This window comes from Sus scrofa, chromosome 1 (genome assembly GCF_054392235.1).
Source record: "Sus scrofa isolate SSC_HxYL_T2T_F1_AM1 chromosome 1, Sscrofa_HxYL_maternal_Yorkshire_Landrace_v2.0, whole genome shotgun sequence".
NCBI classification, from domain to species: domain Eukaryota; kingdom Metazoa; phylum Chordata; class Mammalia; order Artiodactyla; family Suidae; genus Sus; species Sus scrofa.
Genome location: NC_139383.1, coordinates 197,410,151 through 197,436,986, shown reverse-complemented (window position 1 = coordinate 197,436,986; position 26,836 = coordinate 197,410,151). Strand labels below are relative to the sequence as shown.

The window sequence follows — 26,836 nt, the reverse complement described above, 5'->3', positions numbered from 1 at the left end:
AACCAAACATACTTTTACCATGCAATCTAGCAATCACATTTCTTAGTATTTACCCAAATGAAAGGAAAACCCGTATTGACGCAAATGTCTACATGCGAATTTTTATAGCAGCTTTATTTATAATGCCAAAACTTGGAAGCAACCAATATGTCCTTCAGTAGGTGAATGGATAAATGAACTATAATGTATTCAGATAATGGAGTATTACTCAATATTAAAAAGAAATGACTGATCGATTGTAAATTAACTCCACTTCAATGAAATTTTTAAAAAATGGAAAAAATCAAATGGAAGTTTTAAAAATAAATAAATCTAACTATATATCAAACTGTTTACACAACCACACTGGAGAAGGAATTATTTCCAGGGTCTGTAGAGAACTCTGTGTTTTAACAGTTTATTCTTAGCTGAATGTATTTTATAATCAAATAAAACTGCAAGTAAGTCTTAAACTTAAAAAAAAAAAGAAAGAAAGAAATGAGCTATCAAGCCAGAAAAAGACAGAGAGGAAAGAAATGCATATTGCTAAGTGAAAGAAACCAACTGGAAAAACTATATAGCATATGATTCCAACTACATGACATTCTGGAAAATGTAAAACTGTGGCTATAGTAAAAATATTAGTGGTTTCCAGGGATTTGGAGAGAGAGAGTCATGACTAGACAGAGCACAGAGAATTTGGGGAATGGCACAACTACTCTCTATGTGATACTACAGTGATGACTATATGTCATTATACGTTTGTCCAAACCCAGATAATGTAGCCATGGACTTTCAGCAGTAATGATGCGTCAATGTAGGCTCATTGATTGTGAAAAATGCAGCACTCTGATGAGAAATGTTGACAGTAGGAAGGTTGTGTGTGTGGGGGGGGAACAGGACATACATGGGAACCCTAATTTCCACTCAACTTTTTGCTATGACCTTAAATCTTCTTAAAAAACAGAGCTTATTAATTAGTCCGTACATGTAAATAAATTAAAATCTATGTATGTACATTTATATTTATACAAATTTACAGGTTTATATTTATAAATAGTATATATACACTATATATACATACATATGTACATACACTATATATGTACATACATACATATACATATATATGTATATTACCTCCTGCCAGGACATATCCCAGACCTATTGAATCTCAATTCATAATGACTAGCCCAGGAATTTTTTTTTTTTTTTTTTGGCTTTCTTTTTAGGGCCACACCTATGGCATATGGAGGTTCCCAGGCTAGGGCTACAGCTGCCAGCCTACACAGCTATAGCAATGCCAGATCTGAGCCATGTCTGCAACCTTTCCTACAGTTCATGGCAACACAGGATCCTTAACCCACTGAGCAAGGCCAGGGGTCGAACCTGCATCTTCATGGATACTAGTCGGGTTCATGACCCACTGAGCCACAATGGGAACTCCCATGAATTTTTTTTAATTCCAGGAGATTCTGCTGATAAACCAGGCTTAGAAACAAGTATGGAGAAAAGAACGTGAGGAGTTCCCACCGTGGCTCAGTAGAAACAAATCTGACTAGAATCCATGAGGATGCAGGTTCAATTCCTGGCCTCAATCAGTGTGTTAAGGATCATGTGTGGCCATGAGCTGTGGTGCAGGTCGCGGATGTGGCTTGGATCTGGCGTTGTTGTGGCTGTGGCATAGGCTGGCAGCTGTAGCTCTGATTCAACCCCTAGACTGGGAACCTCCATATGCCACGGTGCGGCCCTAAAAAGACAAAGGGAAAAAAATGAAAAGAACCTGGGATTTGGTAATGGACAGACCTGACTTTGAATTCTAGAGTGGGCACTTTCTAGCCATGCAAGCTCACACAAGTCATTAACCTCTGGGAAACAGAGAATCACTGTAATGGTCCATGGGGACGGGATCCAGAGGATAGCACAGACACTTCCTTATTCTCTCCTTGCCCCCTTCGGCCATTGCTGAGTCTTCCCTCCATGGTTGCCTGGACATCCCTCTTGGCCTCCCTCCCCCTTCCTTTTCTTCTCCACTCCTTCAGGGCTCTGACTTGATCAGCAGCTGCTTCCTGTGCCAGCCGGTCTCATTGCCCTGCATCTTTATGTTCGGGGGGCCTACAAACCAAGCCAACAGGCCAGCCTCTTTCTAACTAATACTGATTACCTCTCATCATCTCCCGGCTCAGTTATTATGCTAAACAACAACAAAATCACTTCCTCACCTGAGGAGAGACCAGACAGAGAAGCGCTTCCTTCCACAGGCAAATGGCCAGCACGTACGCAGCCTAAAGAGGAGTTCTTCCCAGAGTTCCCGTCATAGCTCAGTGGTTAATGAATCAGACTAGGAACCATGAGGTTGTGGGTTCAATCCCTGGCCTTGCTCAGTGGGTTAAGGATTCAGCATTGCCATGAGCTCTGGTGTAGGTCGAAGATGCAGCTTGGATCCCACATTGCTGTGGCTCTGGCATAGGCCAGCAGCTACAGCTCCAATTAGACCCCTAGCCTGGGGACCTCCATATGCCGCAGGAACAGCCCAAGCTATGGCAAAAATATATAAAAAAAAAAAAAAAAAAAAAAAAAAAAAAAAAAAAAAAGAGGAGTTCTTCCCCCTTTGCTTCTCTCTCTGTCTCCAGAACCTTGGCCCTTCCTTTCTTCTTTGCCAGCTCCCTTCTGCCAGAAAGGACCTTTGGCTGTTTTCCCTACAAAAGCTTAGGCCCAGCCTAGGGACCAGGAAATTGTTTCACAGGGAAGGAGCAGGAGGCACCAGTCAAGCTCCCCATTATGAGAGCTAGGTGCGCAGCATCCATTTCCATGGTCTCTCTCTTTCCCACCAGGTTACCTTGAAAGCCAAGTCTTCAAGGCCAACCCCTCGATAATGCAACAAATTAGACCACAATGGAAAATACTTTCAAAATATATTGGGGTTTGCCTGTAGTGCTGGACTAAGGCGGGGGTGGTGCTCAGACGGTTTGCTGCAGCACAGTATCCTCCTGGTTTGCCTTCTGCTTCTCAAGCCAATGCTTCATAGTCTCCTTGGCCAGCTCATCCCCATCCACCAGCCTCTCAGTGATGGAGCACCTCAAGTCCTTGGTCCTTGGCTCGCTCTTCCCATTCTTGACCTCATTCATCCCATAGTTTCAGTCATTCTCTACCCAGGGTTGATTCCCAAACCTGCAGCTCCAGGGCAGACCTCTCCTACACATTCCACCCACACCTGGCCCTCTCCCAGAATCCCCATCTCAGGAGATGACAGTGTTACCCATTCCATGTATCTGAATGTCATCTGGACACTTCACTCAGCTTCAGGAACCATACCAAATCTTGCTTGCTCCATTTTAAATATTTGTAGACCCATCACCCTCCCCCCATCATCTTTGTCCTCCTAACTGCTCACCCACATCCCTAACTGCTCTTTTTCAGTCCAGTTCCCACAAACAGCTAGAGTGATCATTTCCTTTAAAGACAATGTAGTTATATCAATATGTTGCTTAACATGTGTCAATGGCTACTCACTGTTCTAAAAGAGTTGTCTTCAGAAGGTCCATCAGCCAGCCTGAGCTGGCTCCTCCCTGCCTCTCCAGCCTGTTTGAGCCACTCTTTCTCTCACTCTCAAGTGCAGCCCATTGACTTCTTGCTGTTCCTCCAAAAGATCATGTTCTTTCCTGACTCAGGGATATTGCTCATGTGGCTCTCTCTGCCTGGACACCTTAATACCCTGAAATCTCTGCATCTTCCAACTTCTGCTGAAAAGTTACTTCCCCAGGAAATTTTCTTGGGCTGCCTGCTTTCCCCTCTGCCCTTAAATTAGTTTCCTGGGGCTGCAATAACACAGTATAACAATCTACATGTCTTAAAACAACAGAAATGTGTCATCTCACAGTTCTAGAAGCTCAAAGTCCAAAATTAAGATATTGGCTAGGTGCGTTCCCTCTGAGGGCTACATGGAAAAGTCTGTGAAGACTAGCCTTTGTCTCCCAAGCCTACTCATCCACTTGCTGGCACACAAGTATGGAACATAAAGTCATCAGAGATAAGTAGGGCTGGAGGCAGATCTGCCAGTTCATCAAATGCTGCATAGTCTTTGCGACCTCTTAAAACTCTAGCATCATCTCCATAAAGCCAAGCCCCTGCTGGAAAAATCCCTATCTGAGGTTTATTAGCACATGACACTTCCATGTTCAATGTGCCTCATAAGGACGAGTGAGTGATTAGTACTAAGGAGGCTGAGGGAACTTCTCTGGAAATTTTAAAAACAGGTCATTTTCCTAAGGATCTGAATAGTTTAGCTGGGAAATTAAGGGATAAATAAACTTCCTTCTGCCTCTTTCATCGCTCATATTCTAAGACCCTTGTTGTTTAATAACTGTGGATGTGTTCCTTTGATGTAGACAAACATGGTCTCTAGTCCTTTAACTGCCTGACCAATATTTAGATGAATGAGTCACTGCCAACAGTGCAGTGGAAGACTAAGGAACCCAGACAGGTTGAAAAGCCTTTTGCACAGTCATTACTAACCCTGTCAAAACTGCCTTCCCTGTGTGCTCTCAGAAATATGTTCGGAGTGATAAGGTAGTTTAATGTCTGGCTTTTATGTTTCATCATCTCATGGCATGAGGAATGCTGAATGCTTTAAATGTTGGACTTCTAGAAGCTTGAACCCATTGACCTGCCACAAGTAATGACTTCTGAAAGACTCCTGAGCCAGCAAGAAGCTGCGAGGACTCAAAAGGCAAAGGTGAGAGGCAGCAAAACCTGGAGAGGGTGGGCAACTGCGGGCAGCCTTTTCATAAACTCCCTGCGCAGAAGACTTGAAAGGCAAAGCAAACTATCACGTCATTCAGAGCTAGAACTTTCCAAAACTAGTCATTCTCTCCTGGGTCTCCCTCAAACTGGTGATTATTTTTGCCTCTCAGATGAATGCCAAGCCCTTCTCTGCCACCTGGTGAAAACAAAGAGATGTAGAGGAGAGAGAGGAATTTTATTTGGAAATTGGTGATTCTAGAAGTGTTCAGATTTGTGAAAACTGCAGCATAACTCTCCCTGTTCATTCTTTCCCTCAGTTTAAAACTTATTCTTTGTTCTCAGCTCCCAGGGGAAGGAAGTCATATCTATAAGTGATTCCTGGCTTCTTGACCACAACCTCCCCAAAAAGTCATCCTGGAAAGGGTCTTCTGTAGAGCTTTTTCCTTTTATAATCTTGTCACACTCTACTGAGAAAAATCCCTTCACGTGGGGGAAAAAAAAAAAACTGACATAGGAATAGATTTTCCACACTTTCCGGGCTCATTTCAGAGTCATCTAGATGCTGTTATGTTTGGCTGGCTGATTTGATAAAAGATGTCCAGGTACTTGTAGATTCTCAAGGCCACGCTTTTGATGGTGACAGCGCTCACAGGTTCCTGAGGTTCATGTCAGCCAACATAATCACTGTCCACAGGGCAACATAAAAGGGACCACTGATCACATCTGGCTGCCATGTCTCTTCCCTTCCAAGCCACAGCAAGTGATGAATGAGTGTGTATTTACCCCTGGCTGCCATCAATCACTGTCCATATTGTCCCACTGGAGGTTATGATGCACTGGGGGAGAACTCAAGTCACAAAAAATCCACTTTAAGTCCTTCCTATACTACTCAGCCATAAAAAAGAACAAAATAATGCCATTGGCCGCAACACGGATCCAACTGGAGAGTATCATACTAGGTGAAGTAAGACAGAGAAGAACAAATAGTCAAATGATACCACTTATATTCGAAATCTAAATTATGGCACAAATGAACCGATCCATGAAACAGTCAGACATAGAAAACGGACTGGTTGTTGCCAAGGGGGAAGGAGAGGGATGGACGGGGAATTGGGGGTTGGTAGATGCAAATGATTACATTTAGAATGGATAAGCAATGAGGTCCTACTGCATAGCACAGGGAACTATGTCCAGTCTCTTAGGATAGATCATGACTGAAAATAATATAAGAAAAAGAGAGAGAGAGAGAGTGTGTGTGTGTGTGTGTGTGTGTGTGTGTGTGTGTGTGTGTGTGTGTGTGTGTGTGTGTGTATGACTGGGTCACTTTGCTGTGCATTGGAAATTATCAGAACACTGCATATCGACTATAATAAAAAAATTCTTCCTAAACTGCAGTGTACAGGGTTTATCTTGGAATATGGGTATAGCTTCCATTTACAGAAATAGTTTCCATTTCACCATTCAGTGGCTCCCCTCTAATTTTATAACCAGACAATTACTCAATGGCATACGAGACAGGAAGAGAGAAGCATGTCTCATCCAACCAGAATACATTTCTGGGAAGAGTTACATCATCTGTCAACAGGGGAAGGGATATCTTGACATCACTATGAGATGCAGGAAGATATTTCAAGGTTTGCAAAGCTCTCTGGGAACCTTAGAGACAACATGATACACATAGCAAACTTCCACTTCATTCACTGGTAGCTGGGCTATGGACTTGTCAGGGAGCTGCAGTGACCCACTGTTGACATCACAAAAGATGTCTATGGATTATGATCACTGATTGATTAAGAGCTTGCTCTGTTCCGAAAAGGATTTCAAGTTGTGGATTGCAGAGGCCGACACTAACTCCCCCATGCTAACGAGTGTGTCATCTTTCATAGCAGGAACTGGAAAAGAATATGCAAATTCCCACGTACCCTTCTGGGAAAAGACAATATTTACATAAGATGCAAATGCTGGAAATGAACCGTAAAAGACAAGAGGTAACTATGAGGAGGAGGAGAGTGTCATATTTACCAAATTTACTCTACAGAACAGCTGCCCTGGCACATGAATATAATTAAACATTCATCTCCAGTCTTTACCTGGCATTTTAAATTCAGTCACTGGAGCCAAAGTTTCAACTATTGGACTTGAAACAGCAAGACCCTTTCTGTTACCAACACTGCTGAGTCTTTTCTCTGTGTTCAGCCCTCTCAAGGATCTATCTGTGTCTCAAGTCTCTCTCTTTTTTTTCCCAGGGCTGCAAGTGCAGCATATGGAAGTTCCCAGGCTAGGGGTTGAATCAGAGCTGCAGCTGCCGGCCTATGCCACAGCCACAGCAATGTGGAATACAGGCTGTATCTTTGACCTATACCACAGCTCATGGCAACACTAGATCCTTAACGTGCTGAGGGAGGCCAGGGATGGAACCTGCATCCTCGTGGATACTAGTCAGGTTCATTAACCACTGAACCACAAGAGGAACTCCTGAGTCTCTCTCTTCTTTTTTTTTAATTGTTGCTTCCGTGACATTCTGGCTCCAGTAGGAAAATGCGGTTAGATCATTTTTCTTGGTTTAATAAAAACAGAAGGGGATGAGTTGGTCTTTATTTTGATACCCAAGCACCTCTCTATAGTTTGTGCCATAGAATCATCCTACAAGCAAGATCTCTTGTAGCGAACCCCTTTACAGTAATGTCTCCTGTAGATGTCATTCCAAATTCCTCACACTAGTGAATAAGCCTGAAGTCACTTGCACAATTCCAAACACATCAGCTAGATTTATGATTTACCAGCTAGCCTGCAGAGAAATGGTTTTACAAAGGTCCTCATCTTTTCAAAAGCATGCTGCCCTTTCTCCTAACAAACCTGCATATGAAGGAAATTGTCGTATCGCCTAAAAGGAAAAAGTTACGGGGAAAAAAAACGATTCTCTTTAGAGGATCACAGATGTCAAACACATGATTTGCAAAGTGGCTGATCTGTTGACCTATTCTGGTGAAAGTAACTTGGGGAGAGAACTCTAATGTTTATAGCTGGTCCATTTCAGGTCCAAGTGGAACTGAAGAAAAGTCTTCACAAGGAGGCAAAAATTAATAAGCAGAGACAGAGGGACCACAAAACCAAGAAAATCCTTCAAAGCATCCCAAGAAATGATGACGGTGACTCTCTAATCTCGTTGCCTGATGAAACCTTGAACAGAAGTCCAGGTAAGTCATGTAATGTTTTTAGTAAAATAAATTATTTCATGTGTTTTAAAAACTTCATCAAATACACTTCTGAGGTAGAGTGGGGAAGGACAGAGCCGTCCTTGGGCTTCTGCTGAGATTTTCCTTCCTAGAATATAATGGGCATGCTGTCATGTAATTCTGGATGGCAGAAGCTTCTGCGCTATGGTGAGACATCTTTTTTCAGAAATATACTATTCGGAGTTCCTGTCGTGGCTCAATGGTTAACAAACCCAACTAGCATCCATGAAGACGCAGTTTCCATCCCTGCCCTCACTCAGTGGGAGAAGGATCTGGCATTGCCATGAGCTGTGGTGTGGGTCGCAGACGTGGCTCAGATCCCATGTGGCTGTGGCTGTGGTGTAGGCCAGCAGCTGTAGCTCTGATTTGACCCCTAGCCTGGGAACCTCCACATCCCACAGGTATAGCCCTAAAAGACAAAAAACCAAAAAAAAAAGAAAGAAAGAAAGAAATATACTGTACTTTACATGCATGACGGCAATCCGGCACCCTTCTTATGAGGAGAAAAGGCAGAAGAGCTTCATCTTACAGTTAAAGAGAATGAAGCACCTGGAGATATTAAACAGCAAAGTGGCATTGAGCAGTTTGGTGCTGCATATAGACACTCTCCCCTCCTGCACTTTCCCCTGCAGCCCTCTGCACATTCGGAATGTCTAAAAGTAAACGTGGCATCGCTGCCCTGTCCAGGCTTACTCATGCTGCCTCTGCTGCCACTGTGCATGTGTTCCCCACGCTCTGTGTCACTCAGGTGCCAGAGACCCAGCACCTTCCCACCCCTGTGGCTCCCTCTTCTGGCAGATGGTCAGACACACAGTCTCCTTGATGTCACCTAGAGCTGAACTCTGCCCCCTCTCTCCTCATGCCCTTAGGTGGTCATGTCACCTCGAAGCTATTGCCACAACCTCCTGACCACCCTCCTCCCTCAGGTTCTACCCTCCTTCTATCAACCCTCCACCCTCAGGGGTCCTCTATGGGGACCACCAGCACCAGCCTTACCAGGGAACCAGTCAGGGCTCCAGCCAGAGTGACAGAAGCAGAAACCACAGGAGTGGGGCCCAGCCATCTGAGTTTAACAACCCTCACCTGCCATGATCCCAATGCCCCTAAAGTTGAAGAACCACTGCTCTACGTGGTCATCAAAGTGTTGTCCACAGACCAGCAGCATCTGTCTCACGTGGGAGTTTATCAGAAATGCAGGATTTCAGGCCCCACCCAAGACCTACTGAATCAGGAGACCTGCATTTTATCAAAATCCCAAGATGATTCTCAAGCACAGTAGTGTCCTAAAAGCACTGCACTAATACAAGAATAATCTCATGAAATGCAAATCTGACCTTATCACTCTCTTGCTTAAAAAAAAAAAAAAAAAAAATCCTCCAGTGAGTCTCCATCAGCCTGAGGACCAAGTCTAAACTTCTTACCATAAACTCTAAAAGCCTTCACAACCCAGCCTCTGCCCACCTTCCTGGCTTCATCTCCTGCCTTTACCACACACAGCCACCACACTGCAGCCAGGCCAAGTTGCCTGGTGGTCTCAGACCACTCTGTGATTTCCAATAGACATTTGTGTTCACAAACTCTGTGCTATGTCACCCCAACCCTAATTAGAGTCCCATTAAATTTTCCCTGTCTGGACTCCCCTCAGAGAAAACCCACCACTGCAAATGTATGATACTGTTTTGCTGTGCTGTGGGCCAAAATCCCAACAGCAAGACTGACCACTGAGAGATCTACAAAAATGCTGGCCAAGTGTCTGTAGGGCTTGTGCTTCTCAGATGCAAAGACACCAGCTGAAAGAGACACTGCCCCTGCTCAGAGGAATGAGATGGTTAATCAATAAGTGAATTAAATAAGAAAAGGCTGAACAATTGAAAATCTACTAGGGGCATCTATTTAACCTTTACTCTTGAGCCCCAGAATGAAATCTGCTGTGCAGTCACATAGATAAACAACTTTTACCATTTAAAAAACTACTGGCAAAACAACCAAGCAAAGTGCCTCAGCTAAAATTAGACACAGAGAGTCATTGCTTGAGGTCAGGCCAAAAAAACCAAGATTGGTGAAGTGTTTGCAAGTTCAGGGGGGCAGGTGCTGGGCAGGAGAAGCAGTGTGGCTCATGGAGAAGGAGGTTCTGCTCTGCTGATACTTTTTAAAGTTGCTTTATTTCATTTCAGCTAAGATTTATTAAGAGCTTGCTCTAGAGCTAGGCAGCATGGTCCACCCTTAACATGAATTATCACTTTTTTTTTTTCTTTGTCCTTTTAGGGCTGCAAGTGCAGCATATGGAAGTTACCAGGCTAGGGGTCGATCAGAGCTACAGCTGCCAGCCTACACCACAGCCACAGCAACACAGGATCCAAACCACATCTGCGACCTAAGCCACAGCTCTCCACAACACTGAATCCTTAACCCTTTGAGCGGAGCCAGGGATCGGACCCAAGTTCTTATGTATACTCATTGGGTTCACTACCACTGAGTCACAATGGGAATTCCCATGAATTATCACATTTAAGCCTTATACAACCTATAAGGTAGGAGTTACTATTAGCCCCCAGGTGACAGAGTCAGAATACAAGGCCAGGTCTTTCTGACTCCAAAGGGTGCTTTTGCACCCACCTCCTCATGTAGACTCAGCAGGACTCCAGTGCCTCAGAGCTCTGTCCTGGACAACCTTGAGAATGTCTGCAAATGTAGAGCTGAGGACCCTTCAACCCTCTCTCTCAGGAGAAGGCTTCCCTCTGCCAAGCCAGAGACCTCAGCACTCCATAGGCATGTGCTCAAGGAATGATTCCATTCAACTTCTTCTCAAGTAGCGTCGTTGATTTCTTTCTGTCTTCCAAAAGCACCTCACTTTGCTTTCTCATAGATGTGGAACGTAGCCAAGACCATAAGCCTCCGTGAGTGTTCTGCTAGTTGGGTTCTGGTGATTAAGGTTCTCCCTACCTGAAGTCTCCTATTTAAGGCTATATGTGTCCATTCTTGTTTCCTCTTTTGGAAGCTAGGATGAGAGTTTCATGTCTTTTGTGCAACAAAAGTCACTCCATGTTTTCTGCTCCCTATTTAAAACGGCACACCTTACACATATGTGCATAATGAATTATATCTATTATGTATACATCTGTACATAATCAATTACATACATCGTAATATATGATGACACATAACTTACACAGTAAACATCACTCTTCAAAGCAAGTAATTTTACGAGGTTTTATTTTGTTGCTTTTTAGGGCCGCACTCATGGCATATGGAGGTTCCCAGGCTAGGGATCAAATCAGAGCTGCAGCTGCCAGCCTACACCACAGACACAGCAACATGGGATCTGAGCCATGTCTGCGACCTACACTACAGCTCACGGCAACATCGGATCCTTAACCCACTGAGCGAGGCCAGGGATCAAACCCACAACCTCATGGTTCCTATTCAGATTTGTTTCTGCTATGCCACAATGGGAACTCCAATTCTACGAGTTTTAACATGTTGATGCAGTTCCTACCCTTTCCAGAAGCCTAGTGAGTAGAAAAAGGACGGCTTGGAATCAAAGTCCTTTATTTGAACCCTGACAGTACATTTACTAAATTGAAGTTCCATGAGAGCCAGAATCTTTTCTTGTTCCTACCACAGTGCCTGGTATACAGTAGCCTCTCAGTAAATATTAGCTGCATATTTCTTCATATAGCTTTATTTGAGAGAGAGAGAGAGATTATAGATAACGTCCAGCTGTCTAACCTCTCCGAATTTATTCCCACATCTGTAAATGGGAATAAAGCTTTGTGTCCATTATGCAGAATTTATGTAAACTTGAAATAATATGCATAGGGAGTTCCCATTGTGACTTGGCGAGTTAAGAACCCAGATAGTATCCATGAGGATGTGGTGTGACCCTGGCCTCACTCAGCAGGTTAAGGATCCAGGGTTGCTGCAAGCTTCTGAATTAACTGTTAAATTATGGGTTTGATACAGTGGCAATACATTTTCCTAAAACACATGCCATAAAATATATAACCATCAAAGATTTTTAATGCTTTGTATGATCCTTGTACTACTTAAAATCACGCCATATTTTTCACCCACTGGCCTCTGTTTCTCTCCTCTCTCCCCAAATTAATTTTGCAGGAGATACATTTTCCTCTACTCTGCTCACCCAAAACCAATTTAGGTTTTAAGGGTTATATTGTTCACTTTTTAAGTCTAGCCACCATAAAGAAACAAACAGAGATTTATCAAAATGTAACAAGTAATAAGATAGCTAGCATGGAAGTTCTCAAACTTTTTTTGTGTGTGTGTGCATATGGAGGTTCCCAGGCTAGGGGTCTAATCAGAGCTAAAGCTGCTGACCTACACAAAAGCCACAGCATCGCAGGATCCAAGCCGCATCTGCAACCTACACCACAGCTCATGGCAATGCTGGATCCTTAACCCACTGATCAAGGTCAGGGATCAAATCCACAACCTCATGGTTTTTAGTTGGAGTCATTTCCACTGAGTCACAATAGGAACTCCTAGAAGTTCTCAAACTTTAATGCTTTGTATATAAAACTTTGTATGTAATGCTTTGTGAGTGACTAAGGGATATTCAAAGATGAAACTGAACATGTGAATTTTGCCTCACACACAAAATTTAGACCTGAATTATCATAACACCAGGAGTGTTGCGAGACTCAAGCTATTGTTAATATTACATTAGATCCCACCATTAACAAACGTTCTCTTCCTATTTCAAAGTTGCTGCCGCCAGTCAGCAGAAAATCCTTGTTCTCCATCTGAGTGATGCTTCTAAAATAGATCAGGCTCATTTGTAGAGCAGAGAAGATTGGCACTCCCTGGGTCCAATGAATGAAGCCTTTCCCAGGTCCTAGTTACCAACACTTCCCGCCTCCCAAAATTTTCTGATGATTCACTGTTCATTCCTGTATTCATTTACTCATTGAACATTTACTGAATGGGGTAGATGTGGACATCTAGCACAGACAATGAACAAAAGAAAGTCCAATGAGAATATAACTGGGAGACCTCCTAATCTGAGGAGCTCGAAGTTTTCTGTGAGGAAGAGATATCTGAGCTGAGACAGGAAGGAGCTGGATGAAGGGGGGATGTGAGCACATGAATGTGAGAAATGGAGTCCTAGAACATCCAAAACTGTGGCTGATAAGAGCACGTGCAGAAGCTCTTGAGTGGGAAGGAGCCTGACAGATTCTAGACATCAGATGGAAAAGAAAAGGTCAGATAGAGAGTGATCAGTGATGGTTCTGGGGGCATAGTCAGGGTCTAGGGCACACAGTCTTGTAAATCAGGTCAAATAAAGACTTTGACTTCAGTCTTAAGATCAATGGGAAGCCACTGAAAGGGCAGGTAAGTGAACTCTTAGGTTGATATTTTAAATATCACTCTGCACTGTGGAGAATAATGGGAAATGAATGGAAGAGGATGTGGGGAGACAAGTTCTAAATACATAGCAGGTTTGTAAGAGAGAGGTGGTGTCTGGACCAGGAGAGAGGGTGACAGTGAGGAGGGAAGGGAGGCAGATACAAGCTTATTTAGAGGAAGAAGTGGCAGAACCTGATGATGAATTGAGTGGCATGGAGGAAGTGAGGAGGCCAGGAGGATTCTTGGGTTTCTCCTGAAGAACTAGAAAGATGATCGGGCCAAGATAGGTGTGTGGGCTGGATGAGGGTAACTGGGAAAAGAGGCAGGTTTGAGATAGAGAAGGTGGAGCTGACTTATTGCCAGGAGACATCAAAGGGGAAGTGTCTAATTATTTACATTTAAAAAAAAAAACAGCTCAGGAGAAAGAGGCATAAATTAACTATAGTTTTTTGTGGGGTTTTTTGTTTTTGTTTTTGTTTTTGTTTTTTGGTCAGTACTGTGTAAACAGAGCTTGATTTTCTTTTATAACAATGTGCAAGTTCAGATATCAAGGGCTTAAAAAAATGCCATAAGATTTGATAAACAATTATCATTAAGACAACTTCCAGAAAGTTATGGCTGATTCTGTCAGATTGAAGAGAAAACCTGGACTTAACCCAGGATGATTTTCCAAGCTTGTTCGTGGTCGTTGAGATTTTTTCTTAAAATCCACCTTCCTTGAATAAAGCCATGTTGTTCTGAAGTGCATTCTAAAAGGGCCTCAGATACTACTTAAATAAAAAGCTGAAGTGAAGATATAATGCATAAAATTCCACACCAAAAAATAAGTTAAATCTCTTCTCCCAAAAATAGACATTTTGAGCTCCCTCGTTCTGTAGGTCTGGGGTGTGACCCAGGCATCTGTTTCTCTAAAATTCTCTGTAGGTAATTCTGATATTAAGCCAGAGCTTATATGCAGCTTAGGCAAGGTGTACAATATATGCCTAGCACATAGTAGCTGTTCAATAAGTAGCTCAAGACAACATCACCTGTGCAAAATTCTTGCCAAAAATATTTCTCCTTAATCACAAGGAAACAGAGAAGCCCAAATTAAGTGTCATTCTACCATAAATTAACCTGGATTCTTTAAAATGTCAGTGTTAGGAAAAAAGAAGATAATGAAGGTGGGGGAGGAGGAAGAGAGTCAATAAGGGAGTGGAGGGAGGAGAGAAAGAGGAAGTGGGGAGAAATGGAGGAGGAAGAGGAAGGAAGGGAGAGAGGGAAGGAAGAAAGGAAGGAGAAGGGTAGAAAGAAGAAAATGATAGTGGAGTGTTCTTGAATTAAAGGAGACTAAGAGACCAGAAAAGGAAATTCAACTTATGATCCTAAATTGGATCCTGGATCTAAAAAATTGAACATGAGGTGGGATCCAGATGGTGGAGGGATAAGACGTGATGCTCACTTTCTCCCACAAACACATCAAAAAACCATCTACATGTAGAACAATCACATAGAACATCTACTGAATGTTGGCAGAAGAACTCAGACCTCCGAAAAGGGTAAGAAACCCTCCACATAACTGGGTAGCATGAAATGAAAAAAGAAGAAAACAGGAAAAAAGGGAATCAGGACAAGACCAACACTCCTGAGAGGGAGCTGTGAAAGAGGAAGGCAATCTGCACCCTGGGAGGCCACCCAACTGATGAGATCAGCCTGAAGAGAACAGGAACCTCAAAGCCTCGGAGAAAAACACAGCAGCCAGTCAGAGGGGGGCAAAGCAGAGAGAGAGCCACACAGACCATTGGTACCACCACCCAGTGCACCACAACCTGAGACACTCGGGTGGGAGCTGGGCACTGAGACTCAGATCTTGGAGGTCTTTTTAAAAAGAAGACTAGGGCTGGCTGTGTGGAGATAGCCTGAGGGGATAGGGAGTGGTGCGCCAAGGGCTGGGGAGCAGTGTGCCACAGCCAAGGGAATATAGGAGGAGGTTTGGCCCACAGGAAAAGCAGGGTGCCACTGCTGGGGAGGGCGAGAGGAGGAAGGGTGAGACCTCCATAGGAACATCTATCTTTCTCTGCGCATGGGTGGGCTCTCAGGTGGTGGGGTGCCTCTTGTGCAGGTGGAGGTGGGGGAGTGCAAACCACCACAGCCACCTCAGATTCCTGAGGTGTGCATGGCCCACTACTACTAAAGGTTCTGTGAACAGGCACTATCTGTAGCCCCAATCACCTCAGGAGTCATCACCACAGTGGAGGGCCCTACAGCTGAGTGCCATGTGTTGCCCTCAACCCCCTGAGAAGGTGCACAGCCTGCTGCTGCCACTACTAAAGGCTTTGGGCACCCTCCCTTAGGGTCAGTGCCACTTCCCAGTGCCCTTCAACCAGGAGCAGTCTGCACCCCACCTCCCCATAGGTCCTCCTCACTGTCACAGGCACAGCAAACAGGCACTGGCTACAGGCCTTGCCCATTGCCTCCATCCCCTGGAAGCACACATAGGCCATACACCAGCACACCCCTATCAAGGGGATAACAGCCTGCATACACTGAGGGAAGAGTGCTTCTAGCAAGCATCCAAACCACAAGCTGTTCTCACACATACACACACACAAAAAAAATGCAGTAAACCCTCACAAGCCATCCAAGAATCCAAGACACTCCTGTATAAAAATAGTCCTCTAAGACTATAGTAGATAATTGTGTCCCCTAAACTCACAGAATAAGAATAATATAAGCAAAATGAGGAAGTACAGAAATAATTCCCAGTTAAAAGAACAGGAGAATTCCCCTGAAGGAACAAACAATGAGACAGACCTCTGCAGTCTAACAGAAACTGACTTCAAAAAGGAGGTGATAAAAATACTGGCGGAATGAAGAATGGATATCAACAGTAAGACAGGTTATTATTTTTTTAATTTTTCTTATTACTCAATGAATTTATTACATTTATAGTTGTACAATGATCATCACAATCAAGACAGATTGTTCTAAAAAGGAACTAGAAACTATAAGACAGAGCTAAGAAAAATTAGAAAATTCATTTGCAGGGATGAAAACTGGGGTAAAGTCATCAAATAGCAGAATGAATAATGAAGAGGAACAAGTCAGTCACTTGGAGATAGAATAATGGAAATCACCTAATCAGGACAGCAGACAGAAAAACCAAATAAAAGAAATGAAAGCAGTATAAAAGATCTGTAGGATAATACAAAGTGTACCAATCTACACATAACAGGGGTTCCAGAAAGAGAAGGAAAAGAAACGGGAACTGAAAAATATATTTGAAGAAATTATGGCTGAAAACTTTCCATATCATTCCAAATCTTAAGAAGGAATCAGATATTCAGATACAGGAAGCACAGGGGGGCCCAAACAAGTTGAACCCAAAGAGACTTACACCAAGAAAAATTATAATAAAAATGGCAAAAATTAAAGGACAGGATTCTAAAGGCAGAAAGAGGAAAACAAAGAGTTAATTATAAGGGAACCCACGCAAAAGACGCAGAAGAGCCAAAGACATCCTGAAAAAGAAAAGTGGAGCTGGAGGAATCAGGCTCCCTGATTTCAGACTATACTACAAAGCTACAGTCATCAAAACCATGTGGTATTGGCACAAAGACAGAAATATAGATCAGTGGAACAGGATAGAAAGCCCAGAATGAAACTCATGCACCTACAGCCAACTCATCTATGACAGAGGAGGCAAGGATATACAATGGAGAAAAGACAGCCTGTTCAACAAGTGGTGCTGGGAAAACTGGACAGCCACATGGAAAAGAATGAAATTAGAACACTCCCTAACACCATACACAAAAATAAACTCCAAACGGATTAAAGACCTAGATATAAAACCAGACACTATCAAACTCTTAGAGGAAAACATAGGCCAAACACTCTCTGACATAAACCACAGCAACATCTTCTCAGATCCTCCTCTTAGAGTAATGACAGTAACAACAAAAATAAATGAATGGGACTTAATTAAACTTAAAAGTTTCTGCACAGCAAAGGAAATCCTAAACAAAATGAAAAGACAACCCACAGAATCGAAGAAAATCTTTGCAAGTGAATCAACTGACAAGGGATTCATCTCCAAAATTTATAAACACATTCTGCAGCTCCATACCAAAAAACAAACAACCCCATCCAAAAATGGGCAGAAGATCTAAACAGACAAGTCTCCAAAGAAGACATACAGATGGCCGAGAAACACATGAAAAGATGTTCAACATCACTCATTATTAGAGAAATGCACATCAAAACCACGATGAGGTACCCCCTTACACCAGCCAGAATGGCCATCATCAAAAAGTCTACAAACGATAAGTGCTAGAGAGGGTGTGGAGAAAAAGGAACCCTAGTACACTGTTGGCGGGATTGCAAATTGGTGTAACCACTGTGGAAAGCAGTATGGAGATGCCTCAGAAACCTAAACATAGAACTACCATTTGATCCAGCAATCCCACTCCTGGGCATCTATCCAGAGAAAACCATGACTCGCAAAGACACATGTACTCCAATGTTCATTGCAGCACTCTTTGCAATAGCCAAGACATGGAAACAACCTAAACGTCCATCGAGAGAGGAGTGGATCCAGAAGATGTGGTACATATACACAATGGGATATTACTCAGCCATTAAAATGAACAAAATACCGGCATTTTTAGCAACATGGATGGACCTAGAAATTATCATGCTAAGTGAAGTCTGACAATGAGACACCAACATCAAATGCTATCACTGACATGTGGAATCTGAAAAAAAGGACAGACTGACCTTCTTTGCAGAACAGATGCTGACTCACAGACTTTGAAAAACTTATGGTTTCCAAAGGAGATAGTTTGGGGGATGGGGGGGATGCGCTGGGAGTGTGGAATGGAAATTCTATAAAATTGGATGGTGGTGATCATTGTACAACTACAAATGTAATAAATTCATTGAGTAATAATTTTTTTTAATTATAAGGGAACCCTCATAAGGCTATCAGTTGATTTATCTACAGAAACACTATAAGGAAGAAGAGAGTGGCAAGATATTTTCAAAGTGCTAGAAGGGAAAAATTTGCAACCTAGAATATTCTACTCAGAAAGATTATCATTAAAAATAGAAATTAAAAAAAGAATTTCTCACACAAATAAAAAGAACACAGCAACACTAAATCTAATCTAAAAAAAATATTGAAAGGTCTCCTCTAAATAAGAAAGAAGTAAATAGTTATAGGATAGAGGAAATCATGATTGGAAAGGATAGAGGAAATCATGATTAGAAAGTAATCACTTAAATAAGCCAGTGTACAAATCAAAAAGAAAAAAAAAATTTGTGAAAGTGTTGATAAACACAAGGAACAGCAAAAGAATAATCATGAAGATGTAAAAAAGGATATCAAAATCATAAAATGTGGGGAAAGAGAGTAAGAAAATCTAGACCCTTTCTTTTAGAATGTGTTTTAGCCTATATGAATATTAGTCTAAGGCAAGCATATATAGGAAGGGGTTAATGTATGAGAAAAAAAAAAGGCAGCAACATATCAAAAACAAACAACACATTCACAAAAACCAAAAAGAGGACACAGGCATAAAATAAAATCATCCAACTAAAAAAAGAGAAAGGAACAAAGGAGAAACATGGAATCAACTGGAAAACAAGGTTTAAAATGGCAATAAATATGTATTTATCAAGAATTACCTTAAATGTCAATGGACTGAATGCTCCAATCAAAAGACATATACTGGCAGATTGGATTAAAAAACACAAGAACCTACAATATGCTGCCTGTAAGAGACTAACCTTAGGGCAAAGAACACATATAAATTGAAAGTGAGGGGCTGGAAAAAGGTCTTTCATGGAAATGGAAATGACAGGAAAGCAAGAGTCACAATACTCCTATCAGACAAAATAGACTTTAAAACAATGTTCATAAACAAATATAAAGAAGGACACCTTTTAATGATAAAATGATCAGTTCAAGAAGAGATATTACACTTGTCAATATACATGCCCCTAATATATGAGCACACATATACATATAACAAGTACTAACAGACATAAAAGGAGAAATTGATGGGAATACAATAACAGTAGAAGATTTAACACCTTACTCACATCAATGAAGAGATCTTCAAAACAGAAAATCAGAAAGCCAACAGATATCCTAAATGACACAATAGAACAGTAAGAATTGATATTTTCAGGACACTACATCCAAAAAAGTCAGAATATATATTCCTTTCAGGTGCACATGGAACATTCTCTAGGACCAACCACATACTGAGGCACAAAACTAACCTCAACAAATTTAATAGTGTAGAAAACATTTCAAGCATCTTCTCTGACCACTATGGCATAAAACTAGAAATCAACCACAGGAAAAGAAATGAGAAAAAAAATGACAAATAGAGAAAAAAATTAAAAATACCTCAATACAAATGACAATGAAAACACAACCATACAAAATCTATGGGATGCTGCAAAGTAGTTCTTAGAATGAAGTTCATAGCAATACAGGCCTTCCTCAAAAAAAACAAGAAAAATCAAGTTCCTCTTGTGGCTCAGCAGGTTAAGAACCTGACATAGTGTCCACTAGGATGTACATTTGATCCCTGGCCTCCCTGTGTGGGTTAAGGATCTGGCATTGATGCAAGCTGCAGCATAGGTCACAGATGTGGCTCAGATTGAGTGTTGCTATGGTATAGGCTGGCACCTGCAGCTCCAATTCAACCCCTAGCCTGGGAACTTCCATATGCTGCAGGTGTGGCAAGAAAGAAAGAAAAGAAAAGAAAAGAAGAGAAAAAGAAAAAGAAAAAGAAAAAGAAAGGAAAGGAAAGGAAAGGTAGAAAGAAAGAAAGAAAGAAAGAAAGAAAGAAAGAAAGAAAGAAAGAAAGAAAGAAAGAAAGAAAGAAAGAAAGAAAAGAATACAAAGAAAGGTAGAAAGAAAGAAAGAAAGAAAAGAAAAGAAAGAAAGGTAGAAAGAAAGAAAGAAAGAAAGAAAGAAAGAAAGAAAGAAAGAAAGAAAGAAAAGAAAGAAAGAAAAGAAAGAAAGAAAGGAAGGAAGGAAGGAAGGAAGGAAGGAAGAAAGAAAGAAAGAAAGGAAGGAAGGAAGGAAGGAAGGAAGGAAGAAAGAAAGGAAGAAAGGAAGAAAGGAAGAAAGGAAGAAAGGAAGAAAGGAAGAAAGAAAGAAAGGAAGAAAGGAAGGAAGGAAGGAAGGAAGGAAGGAAGAAAGAAAGAAAGGAAGAAAGGAAGAAAGGAAGAAAGGAAGAAAGGAAGAAAGGAAGAAAGAAAGAAAGAAAGAAAGAAAGAAAGAAAGAAAGAAAGAAAGAAAGGAAGGAAGGAAGGAAGAAAGAAAAAGAGACAGAGAGAGAAAGAAAGAGAAGAGAGAGAGAAAGAGAGAGAAATAGAAAGAGAGAGAAATAGAGAGAAAGAGAGAAAGAGAGAGAAAAAGAGAGAGAAAGAGAGAGAGAAAGAGAGAGAAAGAGAGAGAAAGAGAGAGAAAGAGAGAAAGAGAGAAAGAGAGAGAAAGAGGGAGTTCCCATTGTGGCGCAGTGGTTAACGAATCCGACTAGAAACCATGAGATTGTGGGTTCGAGATCCATGCCCTTGCTCAGTGGGTTAACCTGCCACCTAAAAGAATTAGAAAAAGAAGAACAAAGTCAGCAGAAGGAAGGAAATCATAAAGATCAGAGAGGAAATAAATAGATATTAAAAATAGAAAAAATTAATAAAACAAAGAACTGGTTCTTTGAAAACAGTAAAAAAAATTGACAAACCTCTGGCCAGATTCACCAAGAAGAAGAAAGAGAAAACCCACATAAACAAAATAAGAAATGAAAAAAAGAGAAAACCCACATAAACAAAATAAGAAATGAAAAAAAGAGAAATCTCAACAGATACTGCAGAAATAAAAAAAAGAGAGACTACTATGAACAATTATATACTAACAAATTTGACAACCTAGAAGAAAGGGAAACTTTCTAGAAACATACAGCCCACCAACAATTAATCAAGAATAGATAATTTGAACAAACCAATCACTAGAAATGAAACTGAATATGTAATTCTTAAAAATCCCTACAAATAAAAGTCAGGGACCAGATAGCAGCTTTATAGGCAAATTCTACTAAACATACAAAGAAAAACTTATAAGGATCCTTCTTAAACTTTTCCAAAAGATTGAAGAAGAAGGAACACTCTCAAAGACATTCTATGAAGCCACCATCACCCTAACACCAAATTAAAACAAAGATACTACCAAAAAAGAAAATTATAGGCCTATATCTTTGATGACCATAGATGCAAAATTTCAACATAATTTTATTCAACAGAATCCAACAACACATAAAAAAAAGATCACACACCATGACAAACTGGCATTCATTCCAAGTTCACAGGGGTGGTTCAACACACACAAATCAATGTAACACACCACGTTAACAAAAGTAAAGTCCAAAACCACATGATCATCACAATAGATGCAGAAAAATCACTTGACAAAATCCAACATACACTTATGAAAAAAAAAAAAAAAAACCTCTTACCAAACTGGGTACAGAGGATATGTATGTACCTCAACATACAAGCCATTTATGACAAACACACAGACAATATGAGACTCAACAGTGAAAATCTGAAAGCCTTCCTGCTAAAATCTGTAGCAAGACAAGGATGCCCACTCTCACTTTTATTCAACATAGTGCTGGAAGTCCTAGCCATAGCAATCAGACAAACCAAAGAAATAAAGTATCCAAACTAGAAGAGAATAGGTAAAATTGTCACTACATGCAGATGACATCATACTACATATAGAAAACTCTGCACAAAAATACTCAAACTGATAAGAGAATTCAGCAAATTAGTAGGGTACAAGATTAATGTTCAGAAATTGGTTGCCATTTTGGTATACTAACAATGAAATATTAGAAAATGAATATAAAAAAACCTTTCAAAATTTCCCCCCAAAATTTAAATACCTAGGAAAGACTTATAAAATGAGAACTATAAAACATTAATCAAGGAAATTAAAAAGGATGCAAAGAAATGGAAAGATATCCATGCCCCTGGATTGGAAGAATTAATATTGTTAAAATGGCCATACTACCCAAAGCAATATGAATGTAGAACTACCATATGATCCAGCAATCCCATGCCTGGGCATATATCCAGACAAAACTTTCATTCAAAAAGATACATGCACCCCTATGTTTGTAGCAGCACTATTCACAATAGCCAAGACATGGAAGCATCCTAAATGTCCATCTACAGATGAATGGATTAAGATGTGGTACATATACACAGTGGAATACTACTCAGCCATAAAAAAGAACAAAATAATGCCTTTGTAGCAACATGGATGCAACTAGAAATTCTCATATTAAGTGATGTAAGAAAGAGATAGACAAATATCACTTATATGTGAAATCTAAAATATGGCACAAATGAACCTATCTACAAAACAGAAACAGACCTAGTCAACAGACTTGTGGTTGCCAAGGGGGTGGGGGGAATGGGATGAACTGGGAGTTTGAGGTTAGTAGACACAAACAATTACATTTTAGAATGGATAAGCAATGGGGTCCCGCTGTATAGCACAGGGAACTATATCCAGTCTCTTGAGATAGAATATAATGACAGATACTATAAGAAAGGGAATACACACACACACACACACACACACACACACACACACACGCACATGACTGGGTCACTGTGCTATATAGCAGAAATAGCACAGCACTGAAAATCAACTATACTTTAATAAAAAAATAAATAAATATGAGTTCCTGTCATGGCTCAGTGAAAACGAATTTCGTATCCATGAGGATGCAGATTCGATTCCTGACCTTGCATAGTTGGGCTAAGGAACCAGCGTTAACATGACCTGTGGTGCAGTTCGCAGGCATGACTTGGATCTGTCACGGCTGTGGCTGTGGCATAGGCCGGCAGCTGTAGCTCCGATTTGACCCCTAGCATTGGAACCTCTGTATGCCTCAGGTGCAGTCATAAGAAACAAACAAACAAACAAATAAATACAGACTCTCAAAAAATTTTAAAAATAAAACACAAACAGGCAAACAAAAGTAATTATAAAGGGCATTATTGAGACAACCATGGATATGTGAATATGGACCATACAGTAGAAAAAATATTATATCAATTTTAAATATCCAAAGTAATAATTTATACCAAGGTTACAGAGGAACATCGCCCTCGTTTTTAGATGTGCGGTGTTGTATTTTGGGAGGAAGTGACTCTGCATTTCTCAAACGGTTTAGCTGAAAATATGTGTGTATGTGTATGTATGAATGTATGTGTGGTATTTATTTTTGGAAAGAACACCAAGCAGATTATTCTGTATTCATAAAAGCCTAAGCATTTAAACAAATTCATCATTGTCAAGGGAAAAAAAAATAAATGAACTTTTAATTCTTTGTAGGAAATTCACAAAATGCAGAATTTTTGGAACATCAACCAAGGAATGACTATTGTCCCCGGAAAACTGGCAAAATGGAAACATGGCTCCATGAACAAGAGGCTCGGGGACAGCTTCTCTGGGACAGTTCCAGCTCTGACTCAGATGAATTGGGGAAATTTGAAAAGAAACCACGAGCATTGGTGAGGACCAGGACAGAGAGAATCCCACTTTTTGATGAGTTTTTTGATCGGGAATAATACTGCTCTTCACTAACCTAGACATGGAGTGCATTGAAAGCCTGCTTTCCTGTAAAAATTCTTCAAGTTAGTATATAAATTATCCTGAGGACACCAGTTGGCTTAAGATTAAAGATGAGGAGTTCCCGTCGTGGCGCAGTGGTTAATGAATCCGACTAGGAACCATGAGGTTGCGGGTTCGATCCATGCCCTTGCTCAGTGGGTTAACGATCCGGCATCACCGTGAACTGTGGTGTAGGTTGCAGACGCAGCTCGGATCCCGAGTTGCTGTGGCTCTGGTGTAGGCCGGTGGCTCCAGCTCCGATTCGACCCCTAGCCTGGGAACCTCCATATGCCGCGGGAGCAGCCCAAGAAATGGCAAAAAGACACACACACACACACAAAAAAAAGATTAAAGATGAGATATATTAATTATCCTGCATTACCAACTGCCTCCAAACTTTGGGGCTTAAATAACAGCCACTTCTTGGCCCACTTCTCTGTGGGTTGCTGGGCTCAGTTGCAGAGGGGTGGGTTCTTCTTCTGGTCTCTTCTGAAGTCTTCCATGCAGCTGAAGTCAGATAGAAGTTAGGACTACAGCCATCTGGAGACTCAAGGAGACACTGAGACCGCTGACCTTGCCCCCTCTCTGTTACATCCCAAGGCCTCCTCACATGGATTCCTGAAGTGCCCTCTCCTGCAAGGTATTGCACTTGCTTTTATGTCAGCCCAGGCCTCCCAAAAGCAAACTTCCCCAGAGGAGGAAGAGGCAGTTGCCAATCCTCTTAAATCTAACCCCTGGAATGGGCCCCGAATCACCACGACTCCTCACACTCTATTGGTTACTGCAAGTCATGGGCCAGTTCACAGGCAATGAAAAGGGGGCTGTACAGGGCATCAATTCCAAAGTGTGGTCTACTGCAATCCATCTTTGAAACGTGCCACCCCATCATATTTTTAAAAAGCAAATCAGGTCTCATAAAACGAAGAGATGAGAGGGAGTTCCCATTGTGGCTCAGCGGAAACGAATCTAACTAGTATCTGTGAGGATGCAGATTTGATCCCTGGCCTCGCTCAGTGAGTTAAGGATCCAGTGTTGCCATGAGCTGAGGTGTAGATTGAAAGCGTGGCTCAGATCTGGTGTTGCTGTGGTATAGGCCAGCAGCTACAGCTCCGATTGGACCCCTTGCCTGGGAACCTCCATATGCCAAGGCTGCAGCCCTAAAAAAAGACAAAAAAAAAAAAAAAAAAATAGATGAGAGAGTAGATTTGATAGAAATAAAAACGACTTTTTAAAGAAAAGTCACGGTAATGGTACCTTAGACACCAAGCTCCCTTATGTCACTTTCTTGTGAGTTAGAAGCTTGTTTTCTCCTAACAGAGAGGCTATAAGAAAAAAGTAAAATAATGTCAATGATGGAAGGTTACAGTGAGTGAAATGTCAAAATGAAGTGAAGATCTTTTAGATTATGATGATGTACATCTTTGACTCTTTAAAAAGTTACTACTCTATTTGCAAAAATTAGATTTCTTTTTTTTACCCTTCGAACAATCTACTTTATTCAGATTTTACCAGTTTCACGCACTCACTTGTACGTGCGTGTATTTAGTTCTATGCATTTTTATCCTATGTGTAGATTCATGTGCTCAACACCACAATCAGATATAGAAGAGTTCCATCACAAGAATCTCTTGTGCTCCCTGGTCCTAAAAGGGCCACAATTTTTTGGCAATTTTAAGAGCTTCCTTTGCATAAAATTAGACTTTACTTTTAGCATAACCTAAAAAAAAAAAATTGTTTGTGTTTTTGTTTTGTTTTGTTTTGTTTTTTTGCTTTGTAGGGCCGTACCCATGGCATATGGAGGTTCCCGGGCTAGGGGTCTTCTAATCGGAGCTACAGCTGCCGGCCTATACCATGGCGACAGCCAAGCCAGATCTGAGCCGTGTCTGTGACCTACACCACAGCTCAGGGCAACGCCAGATCCTTAACCCACTGAGAGAGGCCAGGGATCAAACCCACAACCTCATGATTCTTAGTCAGATTTGCTTCCACTGTACCACAACAGGAACTCCCACCTAAAAATATTTTTAAGCCATCCAGAAGATTCTAAGAATTTAGAGAACTTTAAAACCAAGTAAAACAAAAATACATTTTTAAGCCTTCCCTAGGAAACTTCCAAAAAGAAAACAGTAGAAACACCCCCTGAATTCGACATTCCATGCATTCAGATCAGTCACTAAGAAAAAGACTGCTGTGTCAGGGAACACGTTTCTTCTGAGGACAAAAGGCAATTAATTAGGTCATTCCCGAACATTTGTGCTTCCTGTTCCTTGCAAGCAGTATTCTGACTTTTTCTGTGTCAGGTAAAAAGCAAATTCCCTACAAGGAAATGCAGAGATTGTTCAACCAGTCAGCCTTTTTGGAAAAGTAAGATCCTTGAGAGGAGAAATGAATTGAACCCATTCACAACGTCCTCTTATTCTGGTTGACCTGGGAGGCTTAGACCAAGTGGGACCAGGCAACTCCCAGCGCTGAAGATGGCAGGGCCTAAGCATGTCTTCATGGCTATGTGACTTGAAACTGGATGACATCTCCTTCTAGACGCTCTCTGGTGGAGTATGAGGTACATGGGGGCATGGCCCAGGTCTCTTCCCTGTGGTATTCACCCCCTGCGACACAACATCTGGCACAGAGTTTATTATTAAATATTTGTGGGAGTCATTAATTTGTGTTAAACTAGTCGATTAGAGAGGTACTTGTTTTTCTCTCCAGCTACACAATTGCTCACTCGTTTCCATCATTTCCCAAGAGTCTTGGATATATAAGGTTGATTATACAGCTTTTTAAAAAAAGGAAATTTTTTCCAAAGATGTTGGTATTTATACATCAA

The 26,836-nt window shown here is 41.3% G+C and overlaps 1 protein-coding gene across 5 annotated transcripts in view; it reads left to right on the top strand.

The window, feature by feature from the left end:
- The window catches only part of CCDC198 (coiled-coil domain containing 198), a 35,348-nt gene extending 11,252 nt beyond the window's left edge, over nucleotides 1-24,096 (top strand). For 2 of the 5 annotated variants that reach the window (XM_005659996.3, XM_084981960.1), the window contains exons 3-6: nucleotides 4,628-4,714; nucleotides 6,612-6,710; nucleotides 7,760-7,919; nucleotides 23,731-24,096. In XM_005659996.3, coding sequence (XP_005660053.1) covers nucleotides 4,628-4,714; nucleotides 6,612-6,710; nucleotides 7,760-7,919; nucleotides 23,731-23,966 — 582 coding nt within the window. In that variant the 3' untranslated portion in view covers nucleotides 23,967-24,096. Of the gene's footprint in view, nucleotides 1-4,594; nucleotides 4,715-6,608; nucleotides 6,711-7,759; nucleotides 7,920-23,730 lie in introns of all 5 variants that reach the window. The other 3 variants (XM_003121826.4, XM_084981952.1, XM_084981971.1) reach the window with 2 other exon arrangements.
- The last annotated feature ends 2,740 nt before the right edge of the window (nucleotides 24,097-26,836 follow it).